General features: G+C 42.2%; 1 protein-coding gene across 1 annotated transcript in view; it reads right to left on the bottom strand.

Moving 5' to 3' along the window:
- Positions 1-19,721, bottom strand: part of LOC126092294 (dipeptidase 1-like) — a 510,684-nt gene that overhangs the window by 6,162 nt on the left and 484,801 nt on the right. Inside the window, exons 8-10 of the mRNA XM_049907813.1 lie at positions 16,968-17,058; positions 12,581-12,656; positions 12,207-12,357 (exon numbers count right to left, since the gene is read on the bottom strand). Coding sequence (XP_049763770.1) covers positions 12,207-12,357; positions 12,581-12,656; positions 16,968-17,058 — 318 coding nt within the window. The remainder of the gene's footprint in view (positions 1-12,206; positions 12,358-12,580; positions 12,657-16,967; positions 17,059-19,721) is intronic.

Raw genomic sequence — 19,721 nt, 5'->3', positions numbered from 1 at the left:
TGTCTATCTCTTCTATTAATCCAACCTGGTAAGGGTCCCATACTGATGAGCAATACTCAAGAATCGGACGAACAAGCGTTTTGTAAGCTACTTCTTTCGTCGATGAGTCACATTTTCTTAGAATTCTTCCTATGAATCTCAACCTGGCGCCTGCTTTTCCCACTATTTGTTTTATGTGATCATTCCACTTCAGATCGCTCCGGATAGTAACTCCTAAGTATTTTACGGTCGTTACCGCTTCCAATGATTTACCACCTATGGCATAATCGTACTGGAATGGATTTCTGCCCCTATGTATGCGCATTATATTACATTTATCTACGTTTAGGGAAAGCTGCCAGCTGTCGCACCATGCATTAATCCTCTGCAGGTCTTCCTGGAGTACGTACGAGTCTTCTGATGTTGCTACTTTCTTGTAGACAACCGTGTCATCTGCAAATAGCCTCACGGAGCTACCGATGTTGTCAACTAAGTCATTTATGTATATTGTAAACAATAAAGGTCCTATCACGCTTCCTTGCAGTACTCCCGAAATTACCTCTACATCTGCAGATTTTGAACCATTAAGAATGACATGTTGTGTTCTTTCTTCTAGGAAATCCTGAATCCAATCACAAACCTGGTCCGATATTCCGTAAGCTCGTATTTTTTTCACTAAACGTAAGTGCGGAACCGTATCAAATGCCTTCCTGAAGTCCAGGAATACGGCATCAATCTGCTCGCCAGTGTCTACGGCACTGTGAATTTCTTGGGCAAATAGGGTGAGCTGAGTTTCACATGATCTCTGTTTGCGGACTCCATGTTGGTTATGATGAAGGAGATTTGTATTATCTAAGAACGTCATAATACGAGAACACAAAACATGTTCCATTATTCTACAACAGATTGACGTAAGCGAAATAGGCCTATAATTATTCGCATCTGATTTATGACCCTTCTTGAAAATGGGAACGACCTGCGCTTTCTTCCAGTCGCTAGGTACCTTACGTTCTTCCAGCGATCTACGATAAATTGCTGATAGAAAGGGGGCAAGTTCTTTAGCATAATCACTGTAGAATCTTAAGGGTATCTCGTCTGGTCCGGATGCTTTTCCGCTACTAAGTGATAGCAGTTGTTTTTCAATTATTATTGCAACCTGGACTCCTTCAGCTCCTATCAACTCGGTCTCCTACTTATTTGCACTTTGTAACGAGCTAAAAACACCCACACGTTTTGTGCCTCTAAACAGTGAGACACAATAAATAAAGTGGCGATGAGTCTGGTCCCTTATTTCCGAGTTCATTAAACTAGCTGCAATTCTGGTTCTTTGCTTCCATGTTTGTCCACTTAGTTTCACCTAGGTTGGCGAGATGCTTTCGCCCTGCGGGCACTTGCTCGCTTACTTTTCTGGTTTGCCCTCATCTGCGGTACAGTAGTTGCTACCCGCTTTTCTGTTTTCTGTTTGTTGCACCATGGCTTCGCAAAGAGAACAACCTTTGCTGCCCGAGCTTTTACAATTTCAGACGCAGCAGATGACGCAGTTGCTCACAGTGATGCAAGGACTTGTGACCATACAGACTACAGTGGCGCAAGCAAACACGCCGCCGCAGCCGGCACCCCTGGCGCCTACACCACCAACACCAATACCGCCGTTCTGATGCTTCAACCCTGACACGGAACGCTCGGACAAGTACCGCGCACAGCTTGAAGCACACTACGAGGCCTACCAAATTGCAGGTAATGCGCGGCTCCCTTTCCTTATTGTTCACGCAGGTGTGGAACTGTACTGCGTGTTAACGAAACTCTTCCCCGCTTCCCGCCCGGAAGAACAGTTGTATGACAATGTTCTCCGCAAGTTGGACGCACATTACAAGGACAGTGTCAATGTCGTTGCTGTGCGTTATAATTTTTTTTGCCTGTGGTGTGAAACTGGTCAGCCTAACCGCTCGTGGATTGCAGACTTGCAAGGGCTTACTTCCGACTGTGACTTTCAGTGTGCCTGCTGACTGTCTTATGCAGATGTAATGGTCAGAGATGCTATCACGCAAAATGTGACGGATCATTGCCTCCGGGAACAAGTCCTCAAATTTAAGAACCCTACTTTGCAAGAATTGTTAGATTTGCTGGATCGCCAGGATACGTTGGACAGGGCAAATTCCACGTTCGATGCAACACCGTGCGTGTGCGCGGTTAGTGCTTCTCACAACGGGCCCACGCACTCCGCTTCACCACAGCCGGCTCTGCCGCACAGCCAGCAGGTGCGTAAACAATTTGCTAACCGTGCTTCCGCACCTAGACTCAAATCTTGCCCTAAGTGTTTTAGTGCTCAGCCCCGAGACAAGTGCCCTTCCCGTCGGGCTCAGTGTTTTCTCTGTAACAAAATGGGTCATGTTCAAGCCGTGTGTTCTAAACGGAACACTCAACCCCACACGTGTCAGGTTTGGGTAATTTGCAGTGGCATCACCGCAATGGCTCTCGCCGTGGAACTGACTTTGGGTAACTAATGGACGTTAATGCTATTTTTGAATGGGCTTCTACACCACGAGCATCTCCCACAAGTCATGTGCCTAGCCACACTTCCTCAGACACTCTGATTTGCATTGAGCATGGTGCACGCAAACTGTTTGTGACTCTCCGCATCGCTGGACGTGCTGTGCGTTTGCAGTTAGATACTGGTGCTTCGGTTTCTTTACTGAATCACAAGACATATGCATTGCTTGGCTCACCGCCGCTCACTTTCCAAGCTGACTGCTTTCACAGGACGAGAAAGTTCAGTGCTTGGTGTGTGTAGTGTACAGGCCACGTATGGTGCCACCACCAGAACAGTGACTTTCCACATCGTTCAATCGCGTGATGCTACAAACATTTTCAGACTGGATGCATTTGAACTTTTTGGCCTCTCGGTGCAAGACAATGTCCTGTCCAGCTCAGCTAGTGACCACAATGACAGTATTGACTCCCTTTCTGTGCTGTTTAGTGAAATTTTCTCCAATGGCTTGGGCTGCGCTTCTAACTTCGCTGCACATGTTGTAGTTAGAGACAATGCTATACTTGTGTACCTGTGCAACACGACGCAGTAGCTGCAGAACTCATGCATTTGAAAGATGTTGGGGTCATAGAAGCCATGTCTGCCTCACCCTGGGCATCACCGATAGTGTGTGTTAAGAAACCTAATGGTCGACTCCATAAGAAACCAAATGCCGCATTTGTGCAGGTTTTAAGTCCACAATGAATCCCCAGACTGTTGTTGCTACTTTTCCTTTGCCACGCCCTGAGGACATATTTGATAAGGTGGGTGCAGGAAAGTATTTTTCTATGATTGATTTGAGAGACACGTACTTCCAGATTCCGCTCGATGACTCATTGCAGCGCTACTTTGTCAAAAACACTCACTTGGGACTTTTCAAGTTTTGCCGACTTCCTTTTGGTTGTGCTTTGGTGCCAGCTATTTTTCAGTCATATTTGCAGCAATTGTGTGCTACGGTTCCAGGGTGCTCTAATTATCTATACGATATTGTAGTGTTGGGTCGCACCCCTGAAGAACATTTGCAGAACTTGAAAACTTTGTTTAGTGGCCTTTCACAGGCTGGTCTCAAATGTAACAAGAATAAGTGCAAGTTTTTTTGGACTGAGATAGAATACTTAGGCCATGTGATTAATGGACAGGGTATCCACCCCTCACCATTGCTTCTCCGTGTGATCAGAGACTTGCCGGCACCCATGAACTTGAAGGAACTCCAATCTGTGTTGGGAAAAATTACTTACTACATTTGCTTCATTCCTAACACCGCTCAGATAGCAGCGCCTTTGCATTGCCTCCGGTGTAAGAAAGTGCCTTTTGTGTGGTCTCCAGAGTGTGACGCTGCTTTCCACCAGCTCAAATCTGCATTGCTCAGTGATCAATGTTTGGTTTCTTTTGATCCCTCCCGGCCTATGGTTTTGGTTGTCGATGCGTCTTCACACGGCATCGGCGCAGTTCTCTCGCACTGTGTATATTCAGTCGATCACCCGATCGCATGTGTCTCAAAATTGCTCAATTCGGCGCAACAAAACTACTCTCAGATAGAAAAGGAAGCTCTAGCTATTGTCTATGAAGTTGCGAAGTTCCACGATTTTTTGTATGATTGGAAGTTCTATCTGGTTACCGAACACAAGCCTTTGACATCGTTGTTCCACCCGTCCAAGCCTGTTCCAGCCCGTATGGCACAGAAATTGCAACATTGGGCAGTGTTTCTGTCCAACTACAATTATTAAATTTTGCATCGACCTACGGCTCAACATGGCAATGCTGACGTGTTGTCTCATCTTCCTATTGGTCCAGACGATGCCTTTGACTCCTCCGAAGTGTCATGTCTCTATGGTGAGTCGCAAGATGCAGAGTTTGCTGATGGTTTTCCAGTCGACTTCCGTCGTATTGCTTTTGTGACGGGCGCCGTCGCTTCTCTACACCAAGTTTTGCAGTACATCCATTCGCAATGGCCGCCATCTGCTTCACAAATTCCTGACCCCCTAGTTCAGCATTATTATGCTCAACGCCATAGTTTGTCAGTTCACCACGGTGTTCTATTACTCCGAACGGAAAATGATCAATCCCGTGTCATGGTACCTTGTTCTTTGCAGTCGGAAATTCTCCACCTTCTCCATGTTGGTCACTGGGGTATTGTGCGGATGAAACAGCTTGCTCGACGTCATTGCACCTGGATTAGTATTGATCGTGACATTGAAGATTTGCTCACTACTTGTCAGTCTTGCGCGGAGCATCAATCTGCTCCCCGCTAACAGTTCTTTGCGTGGCCGACTCCTAATGTGCTTTGGCAGCATCTCCATGTTGATTTCTTGGGTCCGTTCTGGGATGCCCACTGGTTGATTGTTATCGATGCTTACAGCAACTTCCCCTTTGTTGTCCCGATGGTTTCCACTACCTCGGCGAGTACCATTCGGACGTCGACGTCGATTTTCTGTCTGGAGGGAATGCCGGAAGTGCTTGTCTCCAACAACGGTCCCCAGCTTGTCTCCAAGCAATTTGAAACATTTTGTGCTGCCAATGGCATCGCCATCTGACTACCGCCCCGTTCCACCCGCAGTCGAATGGCGAGGCTGAATGGTTCGTCCGCATGTTCAAACCACAGTTGACTAAGTTGTGCACCCAATTCTCGCGAGCATGCTCTTTGGACTTTTTTGTCGTCGTAGCGCTCCCAGCCGTGTGGTACTCACTCCCCAGCTGCATTGCTTCATGGTCGCGCCTGCAGGTCACTTTTGCAGTTACTGCAGCCTTCTTCGCCACTTGCTTCCGCTACGTTGGCTCCTTCCAGCTTCATGCCGCACGCTATGGTCTTCTACAGAGTTTTTACGGACAGGCAGCGTTGGAACCAGGGGCACATCATTTGCTTACTTGGCTGCGCTCTGTGTCTTGTTTCTGGTCTGTCCGGCTTGGTCAAGCGGCACAGGAACCAGCTAAGGTTGTGCTGCCTTCTGGTTTCTGCTGCCCCCTCTTTGTCGGCAGATGCTGACATCTTGCGGTCTTCCTCGGAGCCCGCGCCACTGTCACGGCTGGCGCACTCCTCTGGTGCGGTCACTGCGCATGCGCCGTCACTAGGTCCACCGCCAGCTAAGGCTTCCACCTCGCCGGTCACTCCGCTGCACGCCGCCATCATGGCATCGCCCCCATCGCCCACGGACGCTTAGCTCTCCCCGTCCCCTTCGGGCCTACCTGGGGGTGGTGTGCAGTCTGAGGAGGATTTTGTACCGGGTTTTTCCCTCACTCCCTCACGTGAATGCGGGACCGTGGGCGGGCAGTCATCCCAGGCAGTCCCTCTGTCTGCCCCCTCAGTTATGCCGCCCCCGTGACCCCCCCTCCCGATGTCGCAAGCCTTATTCCACGATACTGCGACGTTTTGGGGGGAGGGGAGGGGTGTAGTATCATTGCTACAGGAACTACTACAATGCCATGCCAACACAAGGTTGGCAGCCCATCGTCTGTCGAGCACAGTGCAGTCTAGTGGGCCATGCAGCTCGACAGCACTGGAGTGTGCCTTGTTCACTTCTTACCTAGATTTCAACCTAAGCAGATGCACTTTCATACGCGGCCCTCAGCCAGTTCTGTAATGTTTGCTTTGATTCTCTAAGGAGGGCCCATCAGGCTTAGTCCCTGAGAATATGTTGTATTGGTTCATGGTATTCCATGTTACAAGATTGTCAGTTAATAGCTGCAGCCGCAGTCCCACAAACTACTGAAGATAAGTAATTTCATTGTACTATGTGTTTCTTGAATAATAATCCTTATCTCTAACAGTGTGCCGTACTGCATATTATTGCAACCTGGACTCCTTCAGCTCCTATCAACTTTGCCTCCTACTTATTTGCATTTAGTAACGAGCAGAAAACAACCATGCGTTTTGTGCCTCTAAACAGTGACACACAATAATAATATACACCCAAAATACCTCGGTATCACATTAGATAAGACACTTTCTTTTTAGGAGCACTTGGCATGAACATCTGCTAAGCTCAAAAACAGAAACATCATTCTCCATAAACTTTACAGCTCTCACTGGGGATTATCAGCAGACACTCTCCAGGTATCAGCACTTGGTTTGGCATACTCAGCAGCAGAGTACTGTGCACATGTCTGGCTTAATCGTCCACATGTAAAAAAGATAAATGTATAACTTAACAAGGCCATGCGCATTGTTAGTGGGTCAATACGATCCTTTCCCACATACTGACTACCTGTCTTGAGCCACACTTCACCTCCTGATATCAGACAGAAGAGCACCCTACTGCGTGAATACCAGAAAATTGTTAGTAACACTGACCTTCCAATAGTGGATGATGTATTCCCTGCAGAGTGAAAAAGACTAAGATCAAGACATCCCACTCTCATCACAGCCAGGTCTCTCATGGAAACCTAATTCAATCCCATCGATGAATGGAAATGCTGCTGGCAACAAAACGGTTTCCCACAATGCCTGAAGCAGCTCTGCATCCAGAGCTGTTATTATTTGTGGTATTTTATGCTGGAGAGCTGTGCTTAAATGTTGACGTATAGTAATGTGAAATCTTTATAAAAAAAGTATTACCATACGATATATAAATAAATAAATGGATCTATTAGCCAGGTAGAGATCAATGTCTGAATGTAATTTGTAGAAATCTCGGGTACCCTGCTGGTTCACATCATAATTACTCCACCATATTTTGGCAGACACGCTTGTTGTCATCTTCAGCTGCTCCCTGATGTCTGCTGCTCTGCTCCTGTCAGCGTCCTTTAAATGCCGGCCATTATACCCTCCACTGCTCCACTCCTACTGCTATCCATGCAGCTGCCATGTCAGTGGTGGTGGTGGTGGTGGTGGTGGTGGTGGTGCCAAGCTCCAAACTCTGGTCTCCAGTTAGGTGTGGACCTTCCCATGGGGGTATGGATTTTTTTGTTTTTTTGTTTTGTTTTGCCCCCACACCCTCCTGGTTCAGTGTAGTGTTCCATGCCTGACTGTTAACTATACCATCTTAGACTCTGATTTCAATTGTCTCTTTATTCACACAATCCCAGAAGGTGGAATATTGCCCGAGTACTTTGGTGTTATTGTAGGCCATAGTATGGCCAGTTTTTACACTGTAGTCAGCCACGGCTGATTTGTTGGTCTGGTGTGATTCAGTGTGGCATTCCTGTTTATGACACCTTTCTCCTATTGTGCAAACATTTTCCTCAATGTTTGGGAGACTCCTGGTTTGTGCAGGCCTACATCATCCTTCATTGAGTCTAGCAGTGTTGATGTTTATCATTACACAAATGACATGTTCGTCATCTGGTCTCATGGACGGGATAGCTTAAGTGAATTCCTCAGTCACCCGAATTCACAGCAGTTACCATGGAGGTGGAACAGGATGGTGCCCTCCCATTTCTGGATGTTCCAGTGAAATGGAAACCAGATGGCAAGCTGGGACACTGTGTGTACAGAAAACCAATACACACTAATATGTATCTGCATGCCTCCAGTAGTCACCACAACTCCCAGGGTGAAGGCATTTTACATACAATTTTCACAGGGCACAATGCATCCATGACCAAGACAAACTTCCAACTGATCTGAAGAATGTCGAGACAAGATTCTGGAAAAATGGGTACAGCAGCAAGCAGGTAAGGTGTGCCTTTAGGCAACAGCAGGATTAAAAAAAAGAAGAGCACATCCCATTTGTTGGCAAGACTATAATGTTAGATATTTATTTCGACCACTGCCTGAAATATTGACACTTCTAGGTCTTTGCAAAACAAGGGGTCTACCAAATTCCTTGCCATTACAGCAAAGCATACATTGGAGAAACTGTACACATGATAGAAGAGAGATGCTGCGAACATATGTGCCATAATGAGTCACACCAGACTACCGAATTGGCCATGGCCAACTACTATGGCTGTACTACAGAACACAAAAACATCAAAAACTCAGCAGGCTTCCTCCTTCTGGGACTGCATGACTGAAGAAGCCACTGAAATCAGGGTCAAAATAAAGAAAGCAACATATGATTGAGTCTGGCATGGAACCCTGCACTGAGCCTAGAAAAAGAAAAGGATTCGTTTACGGGGAGGTCTACATCCAACAGTGATAGTATGGACACTGCAGACCAGAGTTTGGAGCTGGGAGCCACTACTCCCACTACTGCCACCATCCTTTGCATTGGCCACAAGATTTAGCAATAGGAGTAGAGTGGTGGAAGGAGTAACGGCCAGCATGTAAAGAACACTGACAAGGAGTGGAGTAGCAGTCATCAGGGACCGCCTGAAGATGGAAGCAAGCCCGTTTGCTGAAATATCATGGACACCCAAGAATTATACAAATTAGAAATACGCTGGGAAAACATATAAGCACACATCTGTGAATGTAGCTTGATGAGCTGAAGAGAACCGGGTAGGTTGGTTTGGAAAGTAACTGTTACAGTTCTGAGAGAAAAAGAGCAGATTTCTAATTATTTTACTAAGTCCACATTTTTACTACAGATACAGAAGCACAAAGAAAAAAATAAACTGGAATTTTATCAAACAGAAAATAAATGAGAACTGTCACAGTAACTGCTATGGGAGAAAGAATAATAGAAAAAAAATTATTCGCAACTTATGTTACAGGATTATTCCAAATAGTGGCAGATGAAAGAGATTTCTTCAGAAAGATTCCTGTAGGAACTGTTATTAGATGCTAGTTTCTGAGACACTACCAGTATAGAAATTGCAAGAAGTATTAAATAGCACAAAAACAGTGAATCTTATGGTTGCAGTGCTATATCCAGGAAAGTATTAAAATCTTGTGCTGATCTGAGTTGTGATGGGTTGGTTGGGTACAGGGTGAGAGGGAGGATGGATAGATAGATAGAGATAGAGAGAGAGAGAGAGAGAGAGCGAGCGCGGGGGGGGGGGGGGGGGGGGGGGCAGTGCAGTGCACAGGAAGAGGGGCCGGGAATGGGTAGCTAGTGGCTTGGAGGAAGGCAACAGGTTTGCTGGCTAGGAAAGTGGGAGGGAGGGAGTGATGGCAAGTGCATTATGGGTACAGTGAGGTACTGTGCACAATGAGGGTGAGGTGGAGGCATTGATTGGGAGGGGACGCCAGAACAAAGGAAATGGAAACTGTTTGATATATCAAGCTTTCTTTCGCTTTTTTGTGTGTTTGTCAACAACTCCATTCCTTTACTGTTTGTTAAGTGGTCTCCTTTACTCCTTAATTATTTTAATGCTTGATTTTGTATTTTAAAAGGAAGAAACAACATTTTAAAACTGTTTCTAAGCATAGTTGGAACTTTTTATGTGAAAATATCTGCAAGCAAAAGCTGCTATGGGAAATTATTTTATTAATTTTAAAGTGTAGAATTTCAAGGTGATTAACAGTTTTAGTGCCTTTCATTCCTGATTACTAGTTTGCACTGCTATTGCATTTATAAAACTGCCAAACTTGGTTATTTTTCATTAGTTGGTAATTTTTACAATGGATTGTTCACTTTTCATTTTCAGAAAACTTAAACTGGTCTCCCTTTCTCCTCTCTACAGATACGTCCCTCTCATTAATCATCATAAACACATCCCTCTTTCCTCCCGAAGGAACTCACTAAGGATAGTGACATGTACTTTAATGTGTACCTACTGGCAGTACTAAAAACTGTGCATCCTGAAGGTAAGTTTTGGTCAGTATTTCTGTCTCATAATTTTGTAGTTTTCTCAAGCGAATTTTCCTTGTGATACAATAAACAAACAGTTACAAATGAATGATGAAATAAGATACATTTGGTTAAATAGTAGAGAGATCACAATGCAACATACTTAAATAAATTCACTGAACAATGGACTTGAGAAATCTGGGCTGATTAATGGGTGTATCAAAAAGGACTTAACAACTTTGAAAACTCAACTCAATTTATTCATTTAACTTACAGACAAGATTTTTGTGTCATTTTGTAGAAAAATACGTAATGATTTATACCTTATACTTAAACAGGTCCAATGTGACATCCATTGGATATGCGAGACACATGCCATCTGAAGTTGATTTCTTATCAAATTCGCTGTAGTGTGTCAGGTGTGACTTGTTTAATTGTGAGGTAGATTCTATCTCTGAGCTTTGGTAGAGAAGCCAGGAAGGGTGGAACAAATATGGTATCCTCAATGAATTCACAGGGGGGGGGGGGGGGGGAATAACAAAGGAAAAAAGGTCAAGAGGTGTCAGATCCGGTCAATGTTGGGGCTGTGTGACTGGCACTCCTTGGCTCTTCTTCTTATCGTGAAAGTAGACATTTATAACATCCTGGACATCAGATGTGTAGCCTGGCATTGCATCATCTTGCATAAATAATTCACTGCGTTCTTGGTCATCAACATCAATCTGGAGATTAAAAACTTCCAAAATACACTGTTGATAGATTTTTCTTGGAAAAGAAAGGGTCTGTGTACTTTGCTCTTGCTCAGTGCGCAAAACACATTCAGTTTTGAGCTGTCACATTCATGTTCCAAGGATTTTCATGGATTTTAACTGCCCCATATCTTACAGTTGTTTATATCAACTTTTCACATAAGTGGTAAAGTCAACTCATGACTGAGGATAATTTTTCCAGCAAAATCTTCATCAAAATAATGAAGTATTTCCACACGAAAGTCATCATGAGCAATTTATTTATTTATTTATTATCATCCCAATGATCACATTTGTGATATAGGATTTGTCAGGATACATTTTAACAACTATATAATATCTTTACAAAAATTTTTTCTATGCTGAATTCATATGAATATATCTTATGTTTAATACAATATACAACTAATAAGTGCTTTTATAACATAAGAAATTATGTGCTTAACAGACCTATTCCTTGATGTTGTGATTTCATTTGTCATATTTATAACATCATATATTCTTATACAGTTGAGCAGAGCTATTCACTTATACTGTAGTGACATTTATCAAGCATATTTTATCAGTGTCTTTTAGTTCTTGCACCATTGTAAACTTGTATAGTTTGGAATGCAACTGTTTACTTACCAAAGACCAAACAATCATACGTGGGATGCTCTGCTCTCTAGAAAGACACCAGGTCGATTTTGTAGGGCTGTTCACAAAGCTTTGTCTCACTTGCTCTACGATATAATCAAACACATAGGGATGACAGAGGATTTGTTATGTCTTACATCACATCCCGTTTCTATAAAACACTTATGCCACTCATAAACAGTAGGCCTGCTGGGAGGATTCCTTACCATACATCACATCCCGTTTCTATAAAACACTTATGCCACTCATAAACAGTAGGCCTGCTGGGAGGATTCCTTACCATACACTGTGTAAAAATTACATAGCACAGTTGTTGTAGACTTTGAATCTTTAAACCAAAACATACATTAGTATACTAAGAACTGGAAAGTCAGTAATTATTACTGCAACTGTTGCTAGCACTTGTCCTGGCACAAACCTATACTAGTGTACCACACGTGTCAAAACTTTATCTATTTTCCTTCAAGATAACCAAGGCAAAGTCTGGAAGTCGTATGAATAACTTTGTACAAATTTTCAACATTGTGAAATCCTTTTTGATACATCCCTTATTACAATTGCCAGTACAAAGTTAAAAAAAAAGGGGTGAGTATTTAATTTTTTAAAAGAAAAAAATGTTGAAAAGAAATTTTAGAAAATCTGTTTCGAAAAAATGGTTAACAATATTTTCTTGACAAAATTTTATGTTCTTTTTGGACATACCATCTCTACTTTGTGCAGCACTCTCAGCAGATTCCGTCCAGCCAGCTTTTGAAGATCTGTATTGTTCCATGTTGGTTCACCAGGTTTTGGGTTCATGAGACGTTCAAAGATAAATGGATATGATGCAACATCTTCCAGGCCTAGAGGCATGCTGTAACAATCGCAACATTAACTCAGGTGTAATATGTGCAGAAGCAATTTTTTTTCTTTTTTTCCATTCTGAACACATTCATAATTATGCTTTCATGTCTGCAGACACTAGCTATTTGGATGAGATGTTCATAAAGCCCAGGCAGTCAAAAGGTATGCAAATGAAAAGTTAAAATTGAAATTTATCTCATTTTTAATGCATGACTGATATTGTTTGAACTCACTCATCAACACCATCATAGTCAGCACCAATACCAACATGGTCAACACCTGCTACTCTTCTAATGTGATTGATATGGTCTGAAACAAATGTTACATACAAACAAAATCAGATTTATAACATACCGAATCAAGCACACTGCAGAATAATGCTTGCTAAAAGAATAATTATGTAGATACTATACTGAACAAGCAAGTGACCAATGAAAACATGACACTAAAAAAAAAGTTTGATGCTTTTTCAGTTGTTCCATTCCCCATTTTATTGTCAGATGTTCAAAGTAAACACTTTTGTTTTCTTAAGCAATGATAAAAATGTCCAAAATCATGTAGGGAAAAATATCTCAGGAAGTTTCTGGCTTTTTTTAATGTTTACTATGAGCTACACCAACCAGCCTTTTAACAAATTTTTACTTACCATGTGGCAAAACTTCAGCACAACTGGCAAATGTGCATATTACAAATTCATTGGCAATGAAGAACACACTTCATACACTATGTAGACACTTCTATTGTTCCAAGATGATCAGTTTAAACAGTCTTATGCTGCCATCATCTGATTTTATGGAAATTATTATGGAAGTGCCTTATTACATTACACGAGTTCAATTACATGACAACTTTGTAACAAGTTCCATAAGATCACAAGATGGCAACATAAGACTGTTGAAACTGTCATCTTGTAACAATAAAAGTGTCTATAGTGTGATCGTGGCGTACAAAGTATTCTTCCTTTCCAACGATACTGATAATCCCAAAATACAGCAATTGTACCCTATAAAAATACATTGTCGAATATCTTGGCGAGGAAAGAATTTCTGAAGAAGAGCAATTTGGTAACAATCAAGGATAGATTTAAGAGTCAGGAAGACTTTTCTGAAATTATTTTCATGGGGTGTAGCCATGTACGGAAGTGAAAAGTGGATGTTAAACAGTGTAGACACGAAGAGAATAGAAGCTTTCGAAATGTGCTGCTACAGAAGAATGCTGAAGATTAGATGGGTAGATCATGTAACTAATGAGAAGGAACTGAAGTAACTAATGAGAAGGAACTGAACAGAATTGGGGAGAAGAGGAATCTGTGGCACAACTTGACTAGAAGAAGGGATTGATTGGTAGGATATGTCCTGAGGCATCAAGGGATCACCAATTTAGTGTTGGAGGGAAGTGTGGAGGGTAAAAATCATAGAGGGAGTACAAGAGATGAATAAACTAAACAGATTCAGAAGGATGTATTGCCACAGTTATTTGGAGATGAAGAGCCTTGCACAGGATAGAGTAGCATGGAGAGCTGTATCAAACACACAACCACAACAAAAACAATAAGAACAACAAGTATTCCTGAATTTTTTAATCTATAATGTGAACCTTTCAAAAATCCACTGTTGCTGTCTTGAAGCTCTAACTTTTCTGAGTCAAAAAATACATTCTTTAACCAGAGTAACATGTTAGTGAAATTAGAAGATTTGAGTTTCTAGAAAAATCTTGACAGGCACAAGGTGAACAGTAATAAGTGGCTGGAGGTGGGTACAATATGACTTACATGAAATTTCTAGTTAGTGTGATGAATGGCAGCTTGGCTCAAGTGTAGAAAAATGCAAGTCAATGATGATGAGTAGGAACAATCCCACAATGTTCGAATATGATATTGGTAGTAAGCTGCTTGACACAGTCATGCCATTTGAATAACTAGGCATAATTCTGCACAGTGATCTGAAATGAAATGAGCATGTAAGGTTGGTAGTAGGGAAGCCAAGTAGTCGACTTCAATTTATAGAGAGAATTTTGGGTAAGTGTAGCTCATGTATAATGGAAACCATGTATAAAACATAATGCAACCTATTCTTTAGTACTGATTATTTGGGATCTCCTTCAGGTCAGATTAAAGGAAGACATCAAAGCAATTTGATAGGGAAGCACAAGATTTTTTACCAGTAGGTTCAATCAATATGCGAGTATTACAGAGGTGCTTTGGAAACTCAAATGGGTATTCCTGGAGGAAGGCCTACATTATTTTTCTGAAACACTATTCAGAAAATTTAAAGAGCTGGCATTTGAAACTGACTGCAGAATAGTTTTATTGGCACCAATGTAACTTTCATGTAAGGGCCATGAAGATAAGAGAAATTAGATCTGGTATGGAGGAATATAGAAAGCCATTCTTCCCCTCAATCTATTTGCAAGTGGAACAGGAAAGGAAATGACTAGCAGTAGTACAAGGTACCCTCCACCATGCACTTTATGTTTGCTTGTGGAATATGTATGTAACTGTAGAAGCAGATCATGTTTGTCCTTTTCAAAGGAAACATCTTAGCATTCACCTGCATCAATTTAGGAATCCGGGGGAGACAAAACTGACTGGTGTGACAGGAGTTTGAATGTCACTCCTGAATGCAAGACAGGTATGATAACCCCAGTGCTGCCTTGTTCAGTGTATCTCAAATAGATTCATATCTTGGCAGTTATATTATGTAACTGGAGAAGTTTCATATAAATGAAAATGTTTGAAGCAAAAGCTTTTCCAAAATCATTATTGTCATAGGCAGCACAAATCATTGTAATAATTCTGGAGGGCTCAAAACATTATCTGAAGTTTAATTAAAAAATCTTATCATTAAGAAATTATCCCTCAAAACACTAAATATTAATTTAGAGTTAAAATGGGGTAAATTAAAGCAATTCAACCAATTTATGGTTGATTCTATAAAAAAAAGCTGCTGAGTACAACAGGTTCTTCTTAACAATATCTCATAAACAAATCATTACACACACTTAATCTTGGTACCAATTTCTATGTAAATATATAGGAAGAACCACCTAACTTTCATATCCCAAATATTTTCCAAGCAATACAAGGTATTGAAATGAAGATTCCCTCAAATAACAATATGTGCGGGTGCAAGTAATGTGCTGTATTGATAACACTTCACCAACATATGGGAGCAGCTATGTATATTTTTAATGAAACAATGTATTTCTTAAATGGCTTTAAAAACCTCTTAGAGAAAGGAGTTCAGTAAGATATAATTTGTTACAGTTTGCAGTGAAAGAGAGAATCTAGTGAAATGAAACTTCACGAGTTAAGAGGGTATGTGATGTTATTCCAGTGATTATAGAGCTTAGACAAATTTACATTTAAGAACATGGCAGCATGAGCCTTCTTATCAGTTTGATGTTATGCCCCATCTGGCCTGGAAGCATGAACTGATGCACTTGGGGACTGTGTCAAAGCTGTAGCATCTTCTGAGGCAAGCTGCCCTAAAACTGTTGTAACTAGTCTTTGATATCCTGAATTATGGCACTGGGGCAGAGCTGAATCCAAGCTCATTCCCAGATCTTGGGGTCTTGCTGAACACAGAAGTACCTTAACATCATGCAGACATTTCATAGAGACAAATGCCATGTGTGGACAGCATTGTCCTGTTGAAAAATGGCACCACAATACTGCCACATGAGAGCTAACACAAGAAGACACAGGACTTCCATGACGTACCATTGTGCTGTTACAATTCCCTCAGTCACTACCAGCTGTGATCTGAAGTCACACCCAATGGTTCCTCACAACATGATGGCAGGAGTAACGTAACTGCACCTCTCCAAAACATGGATACATTTATCAGTAATCCATATTTCCTTGTCACCGTACCACTCCAAATGGAACTATCTGTATTGTGGAAGCTGTTTGTGTTGTGGCATTAACAACAGTCTGCCCATGGGATGGTGATTCCCTAGTTCAACTGCTGCTTATCTCCGACCAGTGGTGCAGGATGACATAGAACACTGAAGGGAGTCCATCACCTGTTCTTGAATGGCAGGTGCAGATGTGATGATCCTCCCTTGTGGTCATCAGATGAGGTCGAGCCAAACATTTATGGTGAGAATGCCTACCCCCACATTTCCATGCAGTCCAACATCAGGCAATTGTCACATCGAAATGCTCTACAAATCTGGATATGGTACAATCTGACGGCCAGCCAAATGGAGACCCCCCCAAAAATGTGCCTTTCAAACACTGTGGGTGTTAATAACACTGTCTCATGTGAGTATGTGACATCTCCATGTCTTTCATAGTGATCATTCAACATCTGATGCTGTTCATGCTCCTTGTATACCCTGCCAGAGCTGATAACAACACTAAACATGAACAATGCTACTGCACTGTGTGGTGATTGTTCTACAGTAACAGAGAACTACAACTCAAATCATTTACATACCTGCAAGTCTTGTGTATGTGTGTGAAGTTACACTGACCTCCAACCATTTCTTCTGGGTGATTCATTTTTTTGTCTCTCAGTGTATAATGATAAAATGGGTAGGCCTAATAACAAAAGCAGTAACATGCTACACGTAATAGGTTTCTGACAAATAATCTGAAATTCAGCCATAGCTTACCTACAACAGTATCAATTGTTGCTGGTTCAGTTTTGTTGCACTGCACAAATTCAGTGTAGAAATTTACCATTACAACACCACCATTTTGAGCCTGAAAGAAATGAATGAATATTTATCTAACTGAGCATTAGTCTACAGAATAAGTCAAGACTTTGTGAGAAATAACATTATTAGACTGGGATCTTTACACATAAGACATAAATACTGTTCTTCGGGGGTTATTATCAAAGAACAGCAACAGCAGCAGCAGCAGCAACAACATGAAACATTAGGACAGTTTCTAAATATTCTGAGGTTTAAGATGTCGGTAAGATCACATCATACCTTCAGACAGAGTTCTTTATTTGCTATTGATCACATACAGTGGAATACCTGGAAGGTATGTGTGACTCGAAATTTGATTTTGTGTCCCATAACTGAATGCAAACCTAGTAGTCATCCTCCATTTGGGCAAGCATACAACCTAGTTAATTATGTGACTTATTGCTCTGTAGGGATTCAGTTGCACTCTGTCACCTTTGGGTCCAATTAACACAAAATTTACATAGTGAGCAGAATAGTCAGTCAACCTATAAACATGAGAACCAGACAGTTACATGAAGTATACAGATGAAGAATTAATGAAATAATGATAAAAGAAAAATGTATCCCAAGAGGTAAATGATGTTGGCAAAATACATTGAATTAAATACTAATTTGCAGTATTTATTTAAAGTAAAGAAATCTCAAAGAAATTAGTAGCAACCTGTGGTCGTTCAGCTCTATTATGAATAAGAGTGCCTCAACCACTGATGAAAATAAATAAAATGATGAGTAGCAAGCAGGGATACAGGGAATGTTCTGTATGCTATTTATCGTTAAGTGTTCATATCGCAAATAAGTTACCACAGTAATCACCAGTTACATACGAAAAGTTCTGTCCATACTCTTATAATATTATTAAAACCTTTCATTAATGAAAATTCTACCATTCACATACAGTCTTTAGAAGCTCAGTGTGATAACTCAAATTTACGCAAAGTCTGAAATGCTCAAATACTGAGCACTCTATACACTTGGTGCACTCTGACCACTGAAAATCTCACCAATCTTTCCACAACCACAGATAAAACTCCTCAGTGATACAACATCTGCCAAAAAAGGCCTCAAGACTAGTTGCTAGTCACTTATCTGATGAGCATTCCTTGCTCAGCCTGTGTGCAGGTTAAACATTAGAATATTATTCCAACTAAACCTCTCAGATGTTGTGCAGATACTTGTCCTCAAGCTACTGTGAAGAAAATTATACTTGCAGCAAGATTGGCCTCTGGTAATGTGGAGGTGAAATGTCTTCAGGCCGCTGTGCAGGAAATTATTCTAGTAACAAGTGCGACCAATGTGTTGTTGCCATGTGGTGTTCTGGGTGGCCTAGTTCCAGGATGAGCTGATTGACTGGCTTCTCACAGAAGGTGCAAGTAGTCTGCTGGATTCTGTCTCTCAGCAGCAGGACAAAAGTTTCTTTGTGCAGTAGATGAATTGGTTACTGACTCAGGTGTCACAGAGCGAGTTTCAGAACTTGGTTCTTCACTCTCTGCAGCGCTGCAGCGTGTGTGTCAGCAGCATTTTCCACACCATGGTTGCCTACTCTAGCACTAGTCTGACCATTGTTAGGTATAGTGTGATGCCATGCTAAGGAAGTAGTGACGACTGGGGATTAAACAGAGGGTACAGGGTGCAGTGATGGCCCACTGCTGTGCTTCTGACAGCATGTATATGCCGTGCCCATGTGAGCCTCTGGTTGAGTATCACTCTGAGGCATTTTGTGATCCATGGAATGGGACCTTGCATGATGTCGGCACAAGGCCGATCTGGCAGCAGCATCCTTTGGATAAAGACTACTGCCTGGCTCTTGGTGGCTGGAATTTAAGTCGCCATTCCATCTCCCATGCTCCCAGGGAATCACACCTAAGTTGTAAGTGGCATCTCATTGTCTGGGCATTCATTCTGCAGGTGAACGGCACTGTATCATTGGTGTAAAGCGCCAATTGTATGTAAACCTTCAACGGTGCACCAGCAATGTGCAAGGAGTTCAGCAAGGGACTGACCACCAACCATTGTTGCAGCCCTGCAAGTATCTGCCACTCTGTGAATGACACATCATCTGCTTTCACATGGAAGGTCCTACCAGTGAGGCAGGACTAAGGAAGGGCCCCATGTTAAATCAGTATCTGAGTACAAAGAGTGTGCACAAAAGGCCTTTGTGCTACACATGGTCAAATTCCCTGGACACATTGAGAGGCACCACATCAAGCTACTCCCTCATTTACAGTGCCCTCATCACCAGCTCCACCAGCCACAGCAACTGGCAAAAGGTGGAGTGGCCACTCCAAAAGCCAAACTGTTCATCTGGTAAGATATTCTCAGGTGATGTGCTGCATCAGCCTCTTCACATACAGCCTCTCTAGAACCTTTGAGAAGGAAGGGAGCAAGCTGATGGATATTTAGCTGTCTGCTTGGGCCCTTGTTGGTTTTCGGAACAGCCACCATGCTGCATGTCTCCATGCGATATCTGATTGAGGGTATGAGTTAGTGGCCAATGGATCCCCGATGGAAGGTTCTTCAGCAGGTGGGTATTGACCCATCACTGCCTCCTGCCCTCCTGGAGTTCAGAGACCAGAGTTGTGCAGCTGCTCCTTCCCCTGCGATTGGTTAAATAATGTCTCATTCTGCTCTTGCTGTGAAGAAAAAGGAGAGCTGCTCTTTGATCCAGTGCAT

The sequence above is a fragment of the Schistocerca cancellata genome, chromosome 7, assembly GCF_023864275.1.
Source record: "Schistocerca cancellata isolate TAMUIC-IGC-003103 chromosome 7, iqSchCanc2.1, whole genome shotgun sequence".
Taxonomy (NCBI): Eukaryota; Metazoa; Arthropoda; class Insecta; order Orthoptera; family Acrididae; genus Schistocerca; species Schistocerca cancellata.
The sequence above is the reverse complement of the archived record's forward strand: the minus strand, read 5'-3'. Positions and strand labels throughout refer to the sequence as shown.